The sequence below is a fragment of the Heteronotia binoei genome, chromosome 2, assembly GCF_032191835.1.
Source record: "Heteronotia binoei isolate CCM8104 ecotype False Entrance Well chromosome 2, APGP_CSIRO_Hbin_v1, whole genome shotgun sequence".
Lineage (NCBI taxonomy): Eukaryota > Metazoa > Chordata > Lepidosauria > Squamata > Gekkonidae > Heteronotia > Heteronotia binoei.
In genome coordinates, this window is record NC_083224.1 from 19,939,211 (window position 1) to 19,960,243 (window position 21,033).

At 43.1% G+C, this 21,033-nt stretch overlaps 1 protein-coding gene across 1 annotated transcript; it reads right to left on the reverse strand.

Annotated features, from left to right (window-relative positions):
* Positions 1 to 1,593: 1,593 nt before the first annotated feature.
* Positions 1,594 to 20,236, reverse strand: TCFL5 (transcription factor like 5). Its single transcript, XM_060233216.1, has 6 exons — positions 19,478 to 20,236; positions 16,049 to 16,238; positions 12,876 to 13,032; positions 8,495 to 8,744; positions 5,754 to 5,895; positions 1,594 to 1,952 (listed from the first exon to the last, which is right to left on the reverse strand). The coding sequence occupies exons 1-6, from the start codon at positions 20,179 to 20,181 to the stop codon at positions 1,830 to 1,832; spliced, it is 1,566 nt and encodes a 521-aa protein (XP_060089199.1). The 5' UTR covers positions 20,182 to 20,236; the 3' UTR covers positions 1,594 to 1,829.
* Positions 20,237 to 21,033: the final 797 nt, after the last annotated feature.

The following is a 21,033-nucleotide window of genomic DNA, read 5'->3' on the forward strand; positions in this document are numbered from 1 at the left end:
CTCCAGGAATAGGCCAAGAACAGCTCACCCCCCCTCCGGGAATAGGCCAAGAACAGCTCACCCCCCCCCTCCTGGAATAGGCCAAGAACAGCTCCCCCCCCTCCTGGAATAGGCCAAGAACAGCACGCATAATGCTTGCTTGAGCTCGTGGGTATTCATCAGCTGTGTGTGTGTTCCCCGGCAGGATCAGAGCCAATAAATGTTAAAAACAGTGAATGAAACGGACGGCATGCAAGTGTAACTGTTTGCCCTGAATGTTTATACTCCAGACACAATCCATAGGAGCTATGCTTTTTCCAGGGCTTTTTTTGGGGGGGGGGGGTAGAAAAAGCCCAGCAGGAACTCATTTGCATATTAGGCCATACCCTCTCCCTGCTGCCAAGCCAGCCGGAACTGCGTTCCTGTGCATTCCTGCTAAAAAAAAAATACCCTGGCTTTTTCACAGGATTTGGTTCTGGCAGCGGCTCCTGCCATAGTAGAGGCCACTTCTGAAGAGAGAAGGCAGCAGTGGTCTACCCTAGGAAAGGGAGTGCGGGCGAGCATAAGGATGCTTTCCTGTGCACATCACGGTTGCCACGTAGCCTTTTAGAGAGTCATCCCCCTCCCACCAATAGACTCAACTGCAGGTATAATGTATGTATATATCTACTTTACAGGGGCCAATTTTGTACATTTGCATATTGTAAGAAAAATATATAGTAATATTCACTAATATTTGTAAAAGACCCTTCTGTCACAGGAGACTATCACTACCCAAAAATTTCCATATAAATTGTTGTAAAAATAAGCATTTTTAAAAAATGTTGTACCTGTCTATTATAATAGGCCTCATGGCTTGTTTTGCCAATTCTTCCTTTTCCTTGCTGTCTGGGAATAAAGGTGCTACACAAGTGTGAATATCCGTGATTTAAACAATATTTATTTTGGGAAGAGTTCTGTACAAGCGAAACCTACTAGCGTCGTCTGTTTTGATACATCAATAAAGCCACTTTCAATTCAATAAATGTTCTATTTCTCAAATACTTCAGGTTTCTTAACAAGTATAGCTAATACTAGTCTTAAAAATCAAATATCCTATGCCTTTATAAACCATGTACTGTTTACAAAATACCACTCTTGCACTAAAAAGATTACAGATGTAATCCCTTGGGGATTTCCAGTTAGGAAATGAGATTGGCACCGAAGCTCACAGCTTTTAATTTTCTCATTCATTCCAGTGGCTGTTTAGAAAAGTGACATTTCCTTAACTGAATCCAGTTGAGAGGGGGCAAAACATATTTTAAATAGCACTTGTATTTCTAACACACAGTCAGCAGCCTGTTCTATATGGTTTAGTTTCGTGGAGACAAACGTTTGAAAATGGAAGGCAAATCGAATCTACTATATATACAAGTTTCCATCTTTTCTAACATTTAGATTTTCCAATACATAACAAATCAGTTGTTGTGACGCATTCTAATAATTACTTGGATTAATGTACTCAAGACGGAAAATAAGATGCTGTTCTATAATGTATCGAAATTCTTTTGTTTGGAAAACAAAACAAAACCCCCAGAAAACTCATAAGGTGTGGGGGGGGGGGGGGATGGAAGAAGGTTTACGTGCTTGCGCTGTTGTCTCTTCTGAAAGGCCCATCTTGGGAGCAGCACTGATAAATAAACATTGTCGGTAATTTTTTCCTCACTGTTTTGAATAGCATGTGTCTTTCTTCAATGTCGATACCTTTTTTCAGTCACGAAAAATCCAGCAAATGAATTTGGAAACAGAAGCTCACGCAAATTCTTGGGTGTTCACACTGTCTAGCAACAACTGAGTATGGAGTTCGCGAATTATTTAATCTCCATGGATGTACTATTCTGTGAAATCTCCTGCGCTGGGCACGTTCCTATTGAATCCGATTTTGTCAATTTTAGTCTTCTGCCGGTTTTACCACAGAATACAGTCTCAAATTCCTAAAAAGAAAAATCAAGCACAAAGAATAATTACAATGCTGAATTACAGAGGAGCAGGCATAAAGAAAACTCTTGTGTACAAAGTTGTCCACCAAGAAATCCTTTGTCTCAGTTCTCTGTTATGGGAAGAGTACTTTGATAAACATATAGAGTTCCAGTGCACTACAACTACCTTTTCTAGTTCATGGGAGGTTGGGGACAGTTCCAATCATAAAGACCAGCCTCTACCACTGAAGTGAATATGGCAGTTGGCGAATATACAGAATGTGAGTCACTTAAACTGCATGAAGTCTACTTAGTCTGGAGGAAGGCTTCACATTTTGCTGTGTGGAGGTGTACAACAGAAGTTAATGTTTCCAAAACATTTTAAATTTTAAAATAGTGCCTATTCAGTCACCTTGCCCTGACTTGGATAGCCCAGGCTAGCCTGATCTCATCAGATCTTGGAAGCTAAGCAGGGGTCGGTCCTGGTCAGTATTTAGATGGCAGAAGACCAAGCAATATGAGGGTTGCTCCACAGAAGCAGGCAATGGCAAGCCACCTCTGAACATTTCTTGCCTTGAAAACCCCTTGAGGGGTCACCATAAGTCAGATGTGAGTTGATGGCAACATGAAGTCACCAAAATTATCTCCAAGGAGGCAGACAGGTGAGCGGTTTGGATTTGTTAACAGCAGCCCTTTCTGCTAACAATTCTTTCTGTGCGTACTACTCCATATCTGGATGTTAATTTACTAGGCAGATCTAAAATGGAGCTCCCTGTTTGCTAATCCCATTTTATTTCATCTAGCCTAGAATTATGCCCCCCTTCAGTACTTGTCAAGAACATAACATAAGAACATAAGAGAAGCCATGTCGGATCAGGCCAATGGCCCCTCCAGTCCAACACTCTGTGTCACATAAGAACATAAGAGAAGCCATGTCGGATCAGGCCAATGGCCCATCCAGTCCAACACTCTGTGTCACATAAGAACATAAGAGAAGCCATGTCGGATCAGGCCAATGGCCCATCCAATCCAACACTCTGTGTCACAGAAGAACATAAGAGAAGCCCTGTTGGATCAGGCCAATGGCCCCTCCAGTCCAACACTCTGCGTCACATAAGAACATAAGAGAAGCCCTGTTGGATCAGGCCAGTGGCCCATCCAGTCCAACACTCTGCGTCACATAAGAACATAAGAGAAGCCCTGTTGGATCAGGCCAATGGCCCATCCATTCCAACACTCTGTGTCACATAAGAACATAAGAGAAGCCATGTCGGATCAGGCCAATGGCCCATCCAATCCAACACTCTGTGTCACAGAAGAACATAAGAGAAGCCATGTTGGATCAGGCCAGTGGCCCATCCAGTCCAACACTCTGTGTCACATAAGAACAGAAGAGAAGCCATGTCAGATCAGGCCAATGGCCCATCCAGTCCAACACTCTGTGTCACAGAAGAACATATATACACACTGTAGCTAATAGCCACTGATGGACCTCTGCTCCACATTTTTATCAATAAGTATCAATAAGGCTTCTGCATCTGGTTAGAGAAGAGGTATGTATAGGACTGGCTTGCTTAAAAATTATACTCTTAAGTGGCATTGAGAGAATTTTGCCATCAATCAAGAATGGCTTGCTCCAAATAAAAATTGTAGAGCATTGAGCCAGCAAAGTCCAGAAGGCTTGTGCATTTGGTAAGAGAAGAGGCTCAGGGCTGGCTTGCTCTTATATTATGAATTGAGAGCATTTTGCCATCAAAACGGCTTGCTTCCAATATAAATACTGTAGAGAGCACTTTGCCAGCAAAATCCAGAAGACTTTTGCATCTGGTTAGAGAAGGAATTCAGGACTGGTTTAAGCTCCTAATATACATATATACACTTCGGGGGCATAGAGGATGAGAGAACTTGAAGAAAATAAAGATGTTGCAGAGAGCATGAACATAGAATTGTAGTAAGAGGCTGATAACCCTGAAGGAAATGGGAAGGAATACTCCTGAGGAAGTTTTCTGACTAAATGGGCCTATATCCAAGTGCTCAATGAATGGAGCTCTCATTATATTGTAATGTACAAAAAGAGTTTATGATAAGAACATAAGAGAAGCCATGTTGGATCACGCCAACGGCCCATACAGTCCAATACTCTGTGTCACACAGTGGCAAAAAATGTTATATATACACACACACTGTGGCTAATAGCCACTGATGGACCTGTGCTCCATATTTTTATCTAAACCCCTCTTGAAGGTGGCTATGCTTGTGGCCGCCATCACCTCCTGTGGCAGTGAATTCCACATGTTAATCACCCTTTGGGTGAAGAAGTACTTCCTTTTATCCGTTTTAACCTGTCTGCTCAGCAATTTCATCGAATGCCCACGAGTTGTGTATTGTGAGAAAGGGAGAAAAGGACTTCTTTCTCTACTTTCTCCGTCCCATGCATTATCTTGTAAACCTCTATCATGTCACCCCACAGTCAACGTTTCTCCAAGCTAAAGAGTCCCAAGCATTTCAATCTTTCTTCATAGGGAAAGTGCTCCAGCCCTTTAATCATTCTAGTTGCCCTTCTCTGGACTTTCTCCAATGCTATAATATCCTTTTTGAGGTGCGGCGACCAGAACTGCACACAGTTTCTTAAAAAGGTTTTACTAAACATTGTTAGCCAGTACATCACAGTTGTTTCTTGTATTGCCCCTTCAGTACTTGCCAAATGTCAAAAAGCACATTCATTTTTGAAAACTGCACTTGTTCAGAATAACTGCAATTTATAATATTAACAGAATACATTCCAGAGGCTAGATATTGCCTATCGGTATGCAATCAACCCCTTTGCAAGCATGGGGGAAAAAAGCTTTAAATAAAATATGTGCTGCAGTAGACAAAGCACATCCATTACATGGCTACTGAGGGCACAGATTTCCTCTTTAGACAAATCATTAGAGACATGTTTCTGTACGGGAGCACAGGTTATGCTGGTGTTATCTCCAGGCTTAAGAAAGGGTCTACTATGAGATGGTAAATAGATGGAAGCATGGCTGAGGAAGGACAGCACTGTTGATGTACAACAAAATATTTCACAGATGTGGCTGAGCTAGGTTCAGAATTGTGCATATGGACAGCAGATCTCAGAATCATAGAGTTGGAAGGGACCTCTGGGATCATCTAGTCCAATCCTCTGCACAATGCAGAAATTTCACAAATACCTCCCTCCCTCAGGCACACACTGACCCATGCTCCATGCCCAGAAGATGGCAAAAACCTTCAGGATCCCTTGCCAAACTGGCCTGGAGAAAAACTGCTGACTGAGCCCAAAGTGGCAATCAGCATTTCTCTAGGCATGTAAGAAAGGGCCACAAGAACTAAGCACTGGTGCAACCCTTCCTGCCTTCCTTCTCATGATCTGCCTAATTCACAGGATCAGCATCGTTGTCAGATGGCCGTCTAGCCTCTGCTTAAAAACCTCCAAAGAAGGAGAGTCCAACTCGCCTATATTGTAGTGATACAGCACCACAAAGTGTTTTTAAAATCTTAAATTGTAATTATGTTTTATTGGTTTTTACTGGTTTTTAACTTGTGAATATGAATGTGGTCAGCCACCCTGAGTCCGCTTGTGGAGAGGGCAGGATAGACATTTAAAGTAATAAATAAATTGTGAATTGTGCCCACTGAGGAAATAATGCACATAAAAAGTCTGCTCCTGCGTGAAACTAGGTACAAGTTCAACAAAAGTATCTGTCATGATTCACTTCTTTATTGCTTTTAATGTTCAAATGGTAACGTGGGTTTCTTTAAAAAAAATGTGAATTAATTTGGAATTATGACCTTTTTCAGAGAATCCCCATGTCTTTCTTGAATGTATTTTAGAAACGCTGTTGTCCATTGTAAAGTTGTTGCCTTGTCAGTGTCTGAAGTACAGAAAGGAACCAGAAGATTCAATTCGTCACAACAAATCCGGATTCTGCGCCTAGAATCACAAGGAACATGCTCAAAATCTAACACTTAAAACTGCCATTCTTTTTTCAAAACATTTCTTAATTCAGTGTATTAACAGGGAGACTAATGTTTAAGATCTTGAAGGTCTTCTAGAAGTTTCAATTTGTTAACTATTTCCTCCTGCAAGGCTGAATAAAAACGTTTTCTGTGTGTCTCCTCCCTTCAAACCCCTCCTCCTTGGAAACCACTTTCCTCACTAAGCCTTTAGCTTGATCCCTCCACCTCATTCACAACCACAATGAAGCCTAAGTGATATGCCATCGCATTTTCTTACATTCACCCTCCTCTCTATATATATTTGTTATCTTTTTGTCTCTCCTCCCTCTGTTGACTCCCATCACATTACAAATTCCTTCTAGCAGAATAATTAATGCCACTGTATAAATAACCACTGCTTGCTGATAGAAGAGAGAATAATATTACTACCCTAGTGGGAATCAACATTTTCTTCAGAAAGAAAGAAGGAACCATTTTCAGAAAATTCTACTGGGGAAATATAACAAACCACTTGACAGGCCGACTTCCATTGACTCTTTACCTAGAGCATCATCTAAAATTAGTTACAAATAGTGTTACCAGTAACAGAATCAGAGAAAAACCTTATTTGATCCTGTTCCAAGGAGGGACAGTGGGTCACTCTGAGCAAATTGTCCATATGGATCATCCCCCCCCACACACACACCCCACAACCAATATAGGGCAAGGGGGAAGATAAGAATGGTCCTTGAAATAGTAAGGTTAAGTTCTGCATTCCTTCCCCTTTTGGCCCTTTAAAGATCATGAAAGGATATGTTTGCCATCACATCTCTGCTTTTTCCCAGATGGGACAGAGGTGTGAGATTGCCAGTCTCCAGATGGCAGGGAGGAGAAAACAGCAGTGCCTCCGTGAATAAACGGTTCACACAATTCTCTTAAAGTCTTATCACTTAATGAGTAGCTTGAAACACACAGATATTATGAGCGCTATGGGCATCCCCTTAAGGAAGAGGAAGAAATGTATTTACTATTCTGAACTGCAACTGGAGTGATTGTGGTGTCCTCCTTCTGTTTTGTATTCTGTACTTTGAAGTTCTGTATTTTTGGAATACTATCTGTCTGTTTTAAGCTACTCATTAGGTGTGATAAGACTTTTAAGAGAATTGTGTGAACGGTTTATTCACGGAGGCATTGCCTTTTTCTCCTCCCTTCCTATGGTGAATCTCACTGTGGTTGCCAAGTCTCCAGATGGTTGGTGGCGATCTTCTGGAATTACATCTAGTCTCCAGGTTACAGAGTTCAGTTCCCCTGGAGAAAATGGCCACTTTGGAAGGTGGACTCTGGAGCATTGTACCCCACTTAGGTCCCTCCCCTCCTTTTTCCCTTCCAATGGAAAACCATGTTGTAGAGGTATGCTGTCAAATGCAATACAAACTGTACTAACCTAATATTTAGCTATTTAACTGTTATGTATGTGGACACAAGGGAAGACTTTGAGTGTTCCTGCCTGGCTCATTGGAGCCATATGGATTGAGCTTGGGGACTTGGGAACAATGGGCTGCAGGATCCAAATCTCAGCAGCCCTGGACCAATCACAAGCCCCCACCGGTTTAAATGACCCAATAACATGCTTGCTCAAGAACCCAGAGATGTACATAAGTTTGGCCCCGTGGCCCAGTTTCCAGTCTTGTAATGTAGCCTTACACTATGCTACTTCTATTAAAGAGCTTGTTGTCACTTATCCTGAGACTCCTCCATGTGTAGAACCCACTGTACAATATTAACACAAAATTAAACAGGAGATGTAATCTTCGTGAGTCAATGCAGATGAAGCACAGGTGGGCCCGAATTTCCCATTTAAGAAGGGTTCCCATTTACGTAATACTTTTTTCCCTACTACCAAGATGCAATGTAGAGCCATGAGAGTCTGCCACTTTGTCTAAAAGGAAGAACTCCCATAATCTGGAAGCCCAGGACCTGATAGAAGGGGGGTCAACCGACTTCCATTTCAGTGTTATGGCATGCTTCGCTACTGTGAACATTATGGAGATAAGTTCAGGGCGAGAAGTTGAAATGTTGAAGTCATCCCATATATTCAATAAAATTAATTGAGGTGAGAGCGGAAGGATCAGACCAGTTGACTGCTTAATTCTAAGCAAGACACTACTCCAAAAATCTGCTAAGACAGGACAAAGCCACCAGCTATACAGGTAAGAACCAACTGCACCACAGCCTTTCAAGCAAGCCGAGGGATAACCGTCCCCCCCCACTCCCTAAGCCCTGCCATCCCTACACTCTGCCCCCCAAATCTCCAGGGATTTCCCAACCCAGAGCTGGCAACCCTAGAGAGTGAGGGGGCAGTGGCAGCGAGTGACACGGAATAGGGCATGGGGATGCTCTTCCTTTCTTCTTGCTGCTGTTGCCAGGGCACATTTCCAGACTACCCTATTTGGAAGTGGCCTATAAAGCACTGGATATAAATAAATTGATGCAATCTGACTAGGTGGAAACTTTAAGTAAAACGTAACATGCCAGTCAGCACCAAATGAAACAGAGAGGGGACTTGGCGCTCCTAGGCCACCTGTCGCAATTACCTTCTGTCTCGCTCCATTCGGTTATGTCTCTCCCGACGCTGAGAGACACCTCCTTGGCTTCCGTTTTGCGTGGAGGCACTTGAAGAGGGCTGTGCTGCTTGCCAGGCACCCTGGGCCGGTCCAGCACTTTGGCTTTGGCTGTCACACACGTTCTGAATGTCCCCAAGGGGCTTGCGCTGCATGCTGGTGTCCAGCGTCTGTATTCGGCTGCGGCTCCTTTTGTTTATCGTTTGCTTACACAAAGCCTCTCCTGCGCAAAACGTGAACGGGGGAAATAGTACTTTACATGCTTTGTGCATTATGAAGTTATTTTAATCAGTCTTGATCCAAATCAAACATGCACCCCTATTTAGGGTTGCCAGCTTTGGTTTGATAACTACCTGGAGATTTTTTGGGGGGTGGAGCCTGTGGAGGACGGGGTTTAGGGAGGGGAGGAACTTCAACAGGGTATAATGCCATGGAGTCCACCTTACAAAGCGGCCATTTTCTCCAGGGGAACTGATCTCTGTTGCGTGGATGTCAGTTATAATCCCAGGAGACCTCCAGTTTCTACCTGGAGGTTGGCAACCCTGCTATCTGGAACACCAGTGAATGAAGGTTGTGATTCTGCATGGGCACAGCAGAAAATAGATCCTATCCAGTGTTCCCTCTAAGCTGAGTTAATGTGAGCTAGCTCACAGATCTTCCTCACGGTCTCTGTGCAGTCCCACACATGGGTCTTGCTGCTGGCAACGATCCCTACCACTGGTGCCAGCAGCAAGACCCATGTGTGGGACTGCACAGATGACCACTCGAAGATATCAGTTACAGGTAAGCAACCGGGGGGGGGGGTGCCTCTCCTTGCTGGAAGGGAAAGCATCTTTGACATTTTACTTAACAGCATGTACTTGACATGTACTTGACAACGGCCTTGAAATAAGCGACTGGCCTTTCACTCGCAGCCCCAATACCAATCCAAAATTACTCTCACTATTTAGACAGGCCCCTACTGATAAATAATGCAAGGCTTTAGTAGCGGCCCCATGGCGCAGAGTGGTAAAGCAGCAGTGCTGCAGTATTGTGGTCTGAACTCTCTGCTCATGACCTGAGTTAGATTCCAGCGGAAGCTGGGTTCAGGTAGCCGGCCCAAGTTTTACTCAGCCTTCCATCCTTCCGAGGTCGGTCAAATGAGTCCCCAGCTTGCTCAGGGGAAAGTGTAAAAGACTGGGGAAGGCAATGGCAAACCACCCCGTAAAAAGTCTGCCATGAAAACGTTGTGAAAGCAACGTCACCCCAGAGTCAGAAACGACTGGTGCTTGCACAGGGGACCTTTCCTTTCCTTAGTTGATCAACAGTGCAATTCTATGCAGAGTTACTTCAGCACCCTATAAACCCAGTTCCCACTCACGCTCAGACAAGGTAGCTTGAAAAGTGCCAAGAGAAGGTATTCAGGCTGCTCCCTCCCCCAGCTCAGAGACACACTGCCAAATAACCAGAAGCACACTTCTTCAGTATACAGTATGGAGCTATTCAAGGTATTTTCTTTTATTGTGTCTTCAGGGAACAAAACACATGCAGAACAGAAACTCTTCCCCACCCTGAAGAAACAGGAACTTGCAAACAAGGAAAACAAGAATGTGGAAAAGCCCTATAACAGAGGTGTCCAAACTATGGCTCGGGAGTCACATGTGGCTCTTTCATAGGGGGTGTGCATTCGGTTTGGCTGAACCAAAGAGACCTCCAAATACCCCCGATTCAGAAGTATATGGCGCCGTATACTTCTGAATCCAGCTCGCATGCATTATATGGCTCCCCGTATACTTCCGAATCAATATTCGGAAGTATACAGAACTCAATGTAAAAGGCGGGAAAGAGCTTCTGCAGCCTCAGGGAAACTGCTTGCCTCCTTTCCTGCCTTTGGAAGCCTTTTCTCGCCTCTCCCATAGCCTCCCTGGGATCAGGGAGGGAGGGAGAGGGGCCCCAGCAGCCAATCCAAAGCATGCATTTGCAAAATGCATTGCAAATGCATGCTTTGCAGGGCTGTTGTGTAGCTGATGGCTGGGCTAATCCCCCAGCCATCAGCAACATTGTTGTTCTTTTGTTTACTTGGGTATCCAAGTAAACACTGTTCTCTGGCCAATCACAGAGCAGTAGTATTTTTTGAAACCGCTCTGTGTAGGGCCAGAGAACCTTTTTAAGGAGTCTGCCTGGCTGGACTTCATTCCATTGCTGCTGTGTTGGTGTTGCTGTGAGAGAGAGATTGTGCTGTGCTGGCCCTTGGCCTCAGCTGTTGCTGCTCTCTCTCAGCCTTGCCTGACCTGCCTGGAGAAGACATCTAAGGCAAGACAGTCTTGGGGTTCTTGTTTTTATTTTAGTTAGGATAAAAGTAAAAGGACTTTTTAAGACTCAGAGTCCCTTTACTTATTCAGATTTGGGTGGGTGGGTAGCTTATTTGGGGTTAAGGGGTTCTGCTGGGGATGGGGGCCTGGGGTGGGGGTGGGGGTTGCCAACTTGCTTATATCTTACTTTAGTGAGAGGACTTTTAAAAGTGCAGTGTCCTTTTACTTTTCCTGATTTGGGTGGCTTGGATTTCTTGGGGTTAGGGTGAAGGTTTTTTGGGAGGGAAGGGTTGGTAAAGTTTCTGTATGGTTAAAAGTCAAGTTTTTTTACTGTTTTAAAAGGATTCTGTGTTTGATTTGTTGCTGCTGTGTTGTGCTGCTGTTGTTCCTTTTCTCTTCTGGTTCTGGTTCTTGGGGGGGTGCTGTTTGGCCTAATTTTTATTGTTAAAAAGTTCAGTTTTAAACAGTTGAGTTTGTTGCCCTTTTCTCAGTTGGATTTGTTTGGATCTGTTGTTGTTGGTTTTGCATCCTGTCCTGTTGTCCCTTTTCCTGGTTCTGGTTTTTTTTTTTTTTTTGGAGGGGGGGCGGGGTTAAAAGTTAAGTTTCTTTCTGTCACGTTTTGGGTTTTTTTAATTACCTCTGGTTGGTGTGAGGGGGTTGGTGTGTGGGCTGTGTGTGGTGGATCACTTTTATGTTTTTATAGATCTATTTTTGGAGTCTGAGGGTTCCATGCAGTTTTGGGGGCTCTCCCTCAAACCCCCTGTCCCCAGTAGCCTCTGATTATGCCCTATGTTGCCATTGATTTCAATGGAGAGCCAGTTTGGTGTAGTGGTTAAGTGTGTGGACTCTTATCTGGGAGAACCGGGTTTGATTCCCCACTCCTCCACTTGCACCTGCTACCATGGCCTTGGGTCAGCTGTAGCTCTGGCAGAGGTTGCCTTGAAAGGGCAGCTGCTGTGAGAGCCCTCTCCAGCCCCACCCACCTCACAGGGTGCCTGTTGTGGGGGAGGAAGGTAAAGGAGATTGTGAGCCGCTCTGAGTCTCTTCGGAGTGGAGGGCGGGATATAAATCCAATGGCCCATAGGGTATAATGGTGGGAATGGGAGCCCCTGGCCCAATCTTTTTGGGACTTGGGGGATTTGTAGGGGAGAGTCCCCTGCAGGTCCCCTGCAAATTTGGGGGCTCTCCCTCAAATCCCCTCCCCTCCAGGCAGCTTCCAATATACCCTATTTAGTCATTGATTTCAATGCTTCCAATATACCCTATTTTGCCGTATATTTCTCGTATATATATATATATATATATGGCTATTCCGAATACCAGTATTCGGAAATATATGGTATTCTGAATATTTTGACTCCGTATATTTCCGAATCCGATTAATTCCAAATTATTTTTTTTTGCACACTCCTACTCTTTCACACATATTATGTGCCTCCCAGAGGTCAAGGAGGAACTTAATGCAGACTGACTCTCAAGTCTTCCCTAAGCTGGTCTTATGGGGACTGTTATTCCCAGCTTTTGTTTTTTAAAAAGTCCCCTTCTAAAATGGTTCGGTTATATAGAGCATACATATGTATTTTATCTTTCTAAGCAAAGAAAGTATTTAAAAATTTTCATTTACACGTGTAATATTTGTTCATGTCTTGAGGCTCTCAAACATCTGATGTGTATTCCATGCAGCTCTTATATTAAGCAAGTTTGGCCACCCCTGCCCTATAAGGACTACATGGTGGTATATACTGCTTTCTTAAAGAGTAGGCAAAGCATCTAACAAGTAGATCTGTTACCATCTTGTATAACTATTATATATTTTTTGCAGTTTCTCAAATAATGATCTGAGAAAGAATAAGCTTCTTCTCCAAGTCATCCATTTGCTTGCAACTTCCAAAAGAACTAAATTGTCTCAAATGCTTTTGGGATCATATTTCAGAAAGTTATGTTTAAAAAGATGCGTGACAGTTGGGATTCCCCTCTTTTAACCAATGCTTCTCTTAAGACTTAAAAACTATGTTAAGGCTATGGCTACTGAAAACGAAATGAGTCAATATTTGGCAACTTGCCTCCTACTTTAATCCAAACGTGTTCAGGCAGAGCCTTGTTTCTAGGCCCGACAGTCTGTTTTGTTGCTTCAATCTCCTGCTGGTAACAGATTGAAAAAGTCCGAGGTAAGCCAAGGTCTTGATGCTTAGCAGCTTCCAAAACAGATGTTCCAGAGCTCTAAAAGAAACAAAGTGTCAGTTTTAAGCAAAACCAAATTTGTGGCTAAAATTGGTATTGCTCCCCTTCTCTTCAACAAATGGAAAGGTCAAGGCAGTCTATGCACAGTCAGTTTCCTTTAGAGCAGAGAATAAGTACTGAAGCTTTAAGAGACTGACACACACACATTACAAAGTCCTTGTGTCCTCTCTGTTCTCTGAACTAACAGCCATCACAAGTTCATTCAATGGGACATGCACTGGAAGTTCTGTGCTGGGAATTTTGCGGCATTGGTGGGCCCAATTCAGATCAGGCTATCAGCACACAGAGAGAAGACACCATTATCTGACACCATTTTCCCTGCTTGAAATGGCTCTAGAGAGCCCTCTTTGCCTTGTTGAGGAAATTGAGATATACCCATCATGACTAGTAAGTTGGCAAACAGCAGTTCCGTAGGGCTGTTTCAGCTGAGGAAAATGACAGGGAGGGAAAACCCCTTCTCCTTGCATGCCACAATCCCAGTCCAGTGTGGAACCCTGGAACACATCTGTCAAAGGCCCACATGAGGGACGGGTGAACCAGTCTTTAAGAATTGTTCCCCAGCCTCATTTTGCTAATAATGGGAATTGGTGGCTAGGAAGACGGCTTAACTCCTTTCATACAGTTTCAAATATTGGTGGTGGGAAATCAATGGACAGGGAAAGGATTAAGCTCCCACTTACCTCGTTAATTTCCCTTCTACAAATGCTGCCCCCCCACACACATTTACATGGAAAAAATGAAGCTATAACATCTAGTTGTACTAGCTGTGCCAACCTCCAGGTGAACCCTGGAGATTGCCTACTCTTACAACTGATCTCCAGACAACAGAGATCAGTTCTCCTGGGGAAAATGGCTGCTTTGGAGGTTGGACTCAATGGCATTGTACCTTGCTGAAGTCCCTCCACTCCAAAACCTGCCATCCCCAGGCACAGTCATCAAAATCTCCAGATACTTTTGTTGAGTTTCTCCTTCTATCACCTAATGGTTAAACACAGGTGCTTGGGGAGGGGCACAGTGGGAGGGCTTCTAGTGTCCTGGCCCCACTTGTGGACCTCCTGATGGCACTTGGGTTTTTTGGCCACTGTGTGACACAGAGTGTTGGACTGGATGGGCCATTGGCCTGATCCAACACGGCTTCTCTTATGTTTTTATGTTTCATCTAGCCACTCCTGAAAATCGCTGTACATTACACATGACTGGGATTTTTTTGACTTTTAAATTTCTTCTTTCTCAGGGTCACAATATTGCACAGCTGGCTATATAGCAAACCGCACATCACTTAGTGTTATTTATATTCATAGTGCACAGATTTTGTACAGTGCCCCAAATTAAATTTACATTTAGCCACTGTTTCATAATGTCTTTCAACCTGGATTCCAGGAGAAAAATTCTAAGCAGGTCTACTCAGAAACCTACTCAGGTTTAGTCAGTGCGGCCTACTCCCGGGAAAATGTTTTTAGGATTTCACTTTAAAGGCTTTAGGATGGTAGACCTAAATTGAGTGTGCACGCTAACTTTTTATTGTTTGTAAAAAATGGGTTAAACCATGCAGCCACTAGAACCAAGCTTGAAGGTCAACCTTTGGTTTGAAGGTCAAAGCTAAAATATACCTCTGAAATATTAAAACAAAAAAACCTTTAAAAGGCACTCAAGAAAACAAAAGTTCCAAAGACCGTTTTAAAATGGGTGTGTTTTTCAGACCCTCTCCACTCATTGCATTGTCCTGCTGAAAACTGTCAACGTTACAGGTATTCGCTTCTGCAAGCCAGACGGTAAAATCAGCTTGAAGGTGGCAGTTTTCAGTGGGAAAGCAATATGAAGGAGATATGAGATTACCTTTCCCCCGCTGTTCTTCCCAGGAGACATTAAGGACTATCCTACCCTGGAGTTTCATCTGGCTTACTGCGATCTTGTTTCTATTGTTTGCTTGCGTTATTGTCTGATTGTTGATTGTTTTTTTACTTGGTTTTATTATAGACTATTGCCGTCTAGCCAATCCTTGTGAGAGCCATCCTGAGCCTGGCTTGGGATAGGGCAGGATATAACCCAAATAAATAAATTTTAACTCCAATTGTTTCACTCTGTAAAACAAAATCTACAAAACCGTCACAGAATTGCACTGAAACATGTGGTTCCTCACAGACTTTATGAATTCCTGTATAAAGGTGTTTTTTTCAATTATCATCAATATACATTATCAAATACAAATATACATTTATCAGTCATTCTAAGACAGGAGTGTCAAACATGCAGCCCGGGAGGCCAAATCAGGCCTGCCAGCCAGTTGCCCCTGAGCAACTGGCTGGCATCTGCTTCCTTCTCCCTCTCTCTTGCTTCCTTCTGCATCACAGCTTGCTTTGCAAGGCTTGCTCAATCGCACAGAAGCTACAGAGAAAACCTCTATTTTCTCCATTGGCTGAGGCTCTTCCCTTGGAGAGGAAGGGGGGAGGGAGAGCTTGCTTTGCCAGGCTCTCTCAATTGCACAGCAGAGCTATTGAGCCAAGGCTCTCTTCCTTCTTTTGGCTGAGGCTCCTCCCCCTCCTGGTCCCCTGAAGAAGAGAGGAAAGAGCCAGAGCTTCCTTTGCCCAGTTCCCTGGATCCCACAGGAGAGATACAAAGAAAGCACCTTCAAGACCAACGAATGCTAATGTTTGAAGCATCTTTTATTTTAAGCCTTTTAAAAATCTTTGTGTTTGTCTGTTTCCTTTATAAAGTTTATATCTCTGCTACCTGGCATTACATTTTATGACACTCATGCCCCAGCCTGACAAGGATTCATTTATGTCATATCCGGCCCTCATAACAAATGGGTTTGACACCCCTGTTCTAAGAATTCAAAATACGAATGAAATGAGCTTTTACATCATGACTTTTGATAAATTCCTGTATAAAGTTAATCTTCACAAGATCAGTTATTCAAAAAAAAAACCAAAACAGGGCTGTAAAATAAACAGGAAACAATCTTTTTTAAAAAATTATTTATTTTTTTACCGACCTGTTGTAACTGGTTTGCATTTACAGTTGCAGGAGAAGTAGCATTTGAGTTAAACAGTGGGCACGTAAACTGTAATGCCGTCGTAGTTGTGGCAGCAGTCTTATTTTTCACTAGCGTGGTACATTTGTTCTGCTGCTGGTGGAGAGGAACACCCATCACTTCGGAAGGATGGCGAATGAGGGTTACTAAACTATGAGGGGGAAATCAATAAAACAAGTGCAGTTGTTTGAAGGAATTGGATACCAGAGCCCATATTGTGCAGTCTTTTATATCTGTAATCATTTCAGACTACATCCAGACCCTAGCTCATATCAAACACACATTCGATTACAAGTTTAGACAAAATTATATATGCTTCTAACTAGATCAGCTTGCTTAGTAGCATCTTTTCTTAGCCGCTAAAACGAATGAGAGTAATAACAATCTCATGCAACCAAAATGTTAACATTTGCTTAGATGGCATTTTTTAAAACACATGGCTGCATAATGTGTCTCCACATGAGACATATCATTAAAATCCTATTATTCCCAGCTTTTCTTTTGGCTCTTAGAAAATCAGTCTCAAAATCATGTTGCAAGATGTATTGAAATCTGAGAAACTAAATAAAAGGAAGCATTTATACATAAAACATCTCAGAACCTAAATAAAAGGAAGCATACACACACACAAATGTATTAATTACTATATTTATATACCATCTTTCATCATGGTTCAGGGTTATTGTGATTATATTTAATGATTCTTTGTTTATATTTGATTACTTTTTAAGCTAGGGGGAAAGCTGGACCAAAAGTTTTACTAATGCCATAGTAAAAATAATCTTGATGCTACTAATTCCCTGGAAAAGTTCACCCACAAAAAACAAGTGGTCAGAGACCTACACAACTACCCCTGTCCTAATACAATGTCACAACTTGTGCTTGTGGGAATGTAAACTAGTACCTGATGTTACAGTCCCTGAGCAAATATTATTACTACATAGATCAAGCAATATTACTACACAGATCAAACGGTATTACTATACAGAGCAGACTAAAAGGCATTGTGGGAAGTTGTGATACAGGGCAGGGCTGTGAAATGTCACTGTTGCCATTCGCAAATAATTTCGGCTACTACATATCTAGTTAACCCTATGCACACAGCAACTGTGTGCATGGCATTAATCAAATTTGCATATCAGCGGCTCATTCTAAGTTAATGGAGCTAATAGGGCACAATGTGTACTGTGTGGTACAATGTGTAGAGTAGTAGACTGCAACCCAGGGTTGCCAACTTCCAGGTGGTAGCTGGAGATCTCCTGCGATTACAACTGATCTCCAGGTGAAAGGGATCGTTCATCTGGATAAAATGGCTGCTCTGGATGAAAGATTCTATGGCATTATACCCCACTGAAGTCCCTCCCTCTCTAAACCCTGCCCTCATCAGGCTCCAACCCCAAAAATCTCCAGGTATTTCCCAACCTGGAGCTGGCAACCCTATGCAACCACAGAGAACATGGTTCAAATCCTCACTCTGCCATGAAATTCATTGGGTAATCCTGGGCCAATCACTATCTCTCCACTTAACTTTCTCACAGGACTTTTATGATGCTAAAATGGGTGGGAGGAGGATGTAAGGTATCTTGATCTTCTCTGAACAAAGATGGTGGACCTCTTGATGGCACGAGGGTTTTTTGGCCACTGTATGACACAGAGTGTTGGACTGGATGGACCATTGGCCTGATCCAACATGGCTTCTCTTATGTTCTTATGGGATAAAAATAATATATGGATGAAACCACAGCATATTGTTGGAACTCTCTGTCTGAGGCAGTGATGCTCTGTGTTCTTGGTGCTGGGGGACAACAATGGGAGGGCTTCTAGTGTCCTGGCCCCACAGATGGACCTCCTGATGGCACTTTTTTTTTGGCCACTGTGTGACACAGAGTGTTAGACTGGATGGGTCATTGGCCTGATCCATTTTTAAGAAAACCTGACACTATACAAAAAAATTATTATAAGTATTATTAATTAATGAATAAATGAGTCTAGCGCAGTAGTCTTATAGCCCAGTTCCACTGCATTGGACTCATTTATTCATTAATTAATAATAATAATTATTATTAGAGGTTTTTTGCCAAGTATTGGGTTTTCTTACAAACTGTTCTAAACCGTCACACCACTACTATTTTGGTGTATACCATTGGTCTGATCCAACATGGCTTCTCTTATGTTCTTAACCGTATGGGTTGGATCCTACAGTTTTTCCACTGGTGAAAAAAGGAGGGGGGTCTCCTTTGATTACCCAAAAGATCTGTGTTGGGGATCATGGGACACAACCGGGCAAACACTATATGGGATACAGGCTGTAATAAAGAAGGAAAGTGGTTGATATTGAGTTAAAAAGCTGGCCAGATCAAACCCTGTTTGGATACACATCATAAGGGAACACTCATCAGAGAGCCAGGATTGGCTGCAGCTCCCTTTTGAACATACAAATCCATAGACTGTGACTGGACCTTGGGAATGTGTGCAGGAAGTCTTTCAGATGAAGAGCTGTGCAACACAGTAGCAACCATTTGTAACAAACATGCAACTGAGAGCACAGCTCAATGGATTTATCTCAAATAACAAGGACACTAAGTTTGTAGACTGGAAAGCACATCCTGATATTCTATCTGAGGTTCGACATTTACCATCTGACGCCATCCTAAGTAAATGAAAGAAGCAAATGAAGTTTTTTTTTAATTGCTAAACAAGTTGCCATCTGCAATTTATGAGGAAGGGATGTCAATGGAACCACACTCAGACAAGACTCTGGACAGTCTTTGTAGAACTGAAACTACATTCTTGACATCCTGATATTCCGATCTTGTCCTAATAGCATACAGTCTATATGTTTTAATAATTTTATTGCCTGTTATGTGTCTTAAGAGTCAGTGTGCTGAATGGACTTCCTTGAATAAATTGAACTGAATTGATCTCATAACATTAGCTGGAATGCTGCCACACATATGTGGACTGTAACAATCTTGTTAGCACAAGACAGATTGTGAAAGTCAACTGTGACAAAGTGTATGAAGCGTATGCTATGGAAATCAGACTAACGTAACAGTATTAGAGCAGGAGATAAGAGGAAACAGATTGGTTCAAATGTCAGAAGCATCATTTATGGCCCATGTTTTAAAATTATGATTAGTTTAACAGTCAGCTTAATCTAGGAACGCACAAATAATGTAAGTATAGAAGTTGAACTCACCACAAATTAATTCACACTTAACTCATTTGAAATGCACTTTTACAAACACAAGAAGAGGTATGAACGAGAATGGGAGATTAGCCATTTAGAACACAGAACTTTTATGTGCTCCTTGTTTCTAAGGGCCAATTGACAGTGGGTAATATAAATGATAAAAACTACACTTTGAAAGAAACATAAATGCAACACACTTGTTAATGGCTACTCCAGTTTCCTGTGATTCTTGGCACCTTGGAATTTCAGCCTGGACACTGTTGAACCTATCTTCCAACCGAACACGGACTGCGGATTTGGTTCTGGATTCAGGACCTGCTGCTGAATTTTCCAAATTTATTCCACCCATGTTTTCAGTATGTTTACCTTTCGCTAAACTCTGCCCGGTGGCATCTACTGAGCTACCATTAGGTGTTTTTTCAGCTTGGTTGAGCGGAAGGTTAGACTCACTAAGCAACATCATTCTCAGCTCCTGGAAATCAATATGTCCAAGGCACTGATTGGGACCCATGAAACTGCTATCAGAGGCGACGCCAGACTGGCAAATAATGGGGTATAGTGACTGGTTGCCGGAGCTGTTTGACGAACTGCTACCTTGACTGGTATTGCATGACGACAGATATTGTGGGTTGTTCACGGGGTTGTTGGCTGAGAAGCAGTTCACATTTAATCTGTTATCTGCTTCATTTTCATTTGCTTGTGCCTCCATATGGGAATAGAGTATATGCTGAAGTTGTGTGTATTCTATTTCTGTCATCTCCACCAGGCTGAGGTCTGTGGTGGTGAAGCTAAGGTTTTGTTCACCAAAGGATGAATCAGTGGGGCCTTCAGCAGCTGGAGCAGTAGGGACTGCACCCCGGGGAGTTGAAGCTTCAGGCTCCTTGGAAGTTGAGTCTGGCATGATTCTGAAGAATGCTAGAGCCACAGAGCCTTTGGACAATGTGAACACACAAGCAGAAAAAAAGTCACCTGCTCGGTGATGTGCAACAATAGCTGTAACCAAAGATTAACCCTAATGGAGAAGGACTGATGACACAAAACGGATGTTGGATCACCTTGTCCTTTGCCTAAGCACCCCAAGAAAAAGGAGCACAAACATTCCCGGGTCTGGACTGCACCGCCAGATGTCAAGAACGTTTCACCCAGCCAAAGTCAACAACTAAACGGAGGCCACAAGTTCTTAGCATAAAAATGGTTCAAGTTGAAAGCCACCCAATAAAAACAGCATAAAACATCTAATCTTTTGCTTCCTCCCCCCCAAAAGCAAACAACCACCAACCAACCCACCCACACAAAGTTATCTCCACCGGGGTGGGGATCATCTAGTTTAAAAAGAGAGGGTGTGCATACATTGAATGCCTAAAAACGGAAAGCCACTTACTAAAATCAAGATTGCACACTATCCCACCAAATGTGGAATGCCTCCATTTAAAAACAGAGGGGCAGTCAGGCAACCTCCTCTAATACCTCCAGGTGGGATGGAGCGTGTGCCCTCCCAACTGGATGTCATCCCTTCCCTGATAGACGGGGCACCCTTCAGCAAGTGGTGAGAGATGCGTGTAGGTAAAGTTTTTTTTTTTGGGGGGGGGGGGGTCGCCTTCCAAAAGGAAAGCCACCGTGATACCCCAACCACCCCCTTCTCAGGTTAGGCCCCAAAGCATCCCCCAGGCAGGTAACCAGGGCCTGCTTAGCAACCGACGGGAGGCTAGCCGAGGAGAGAAGCCCCGCCCCCTTATGCGGGCTCGCGGTCACC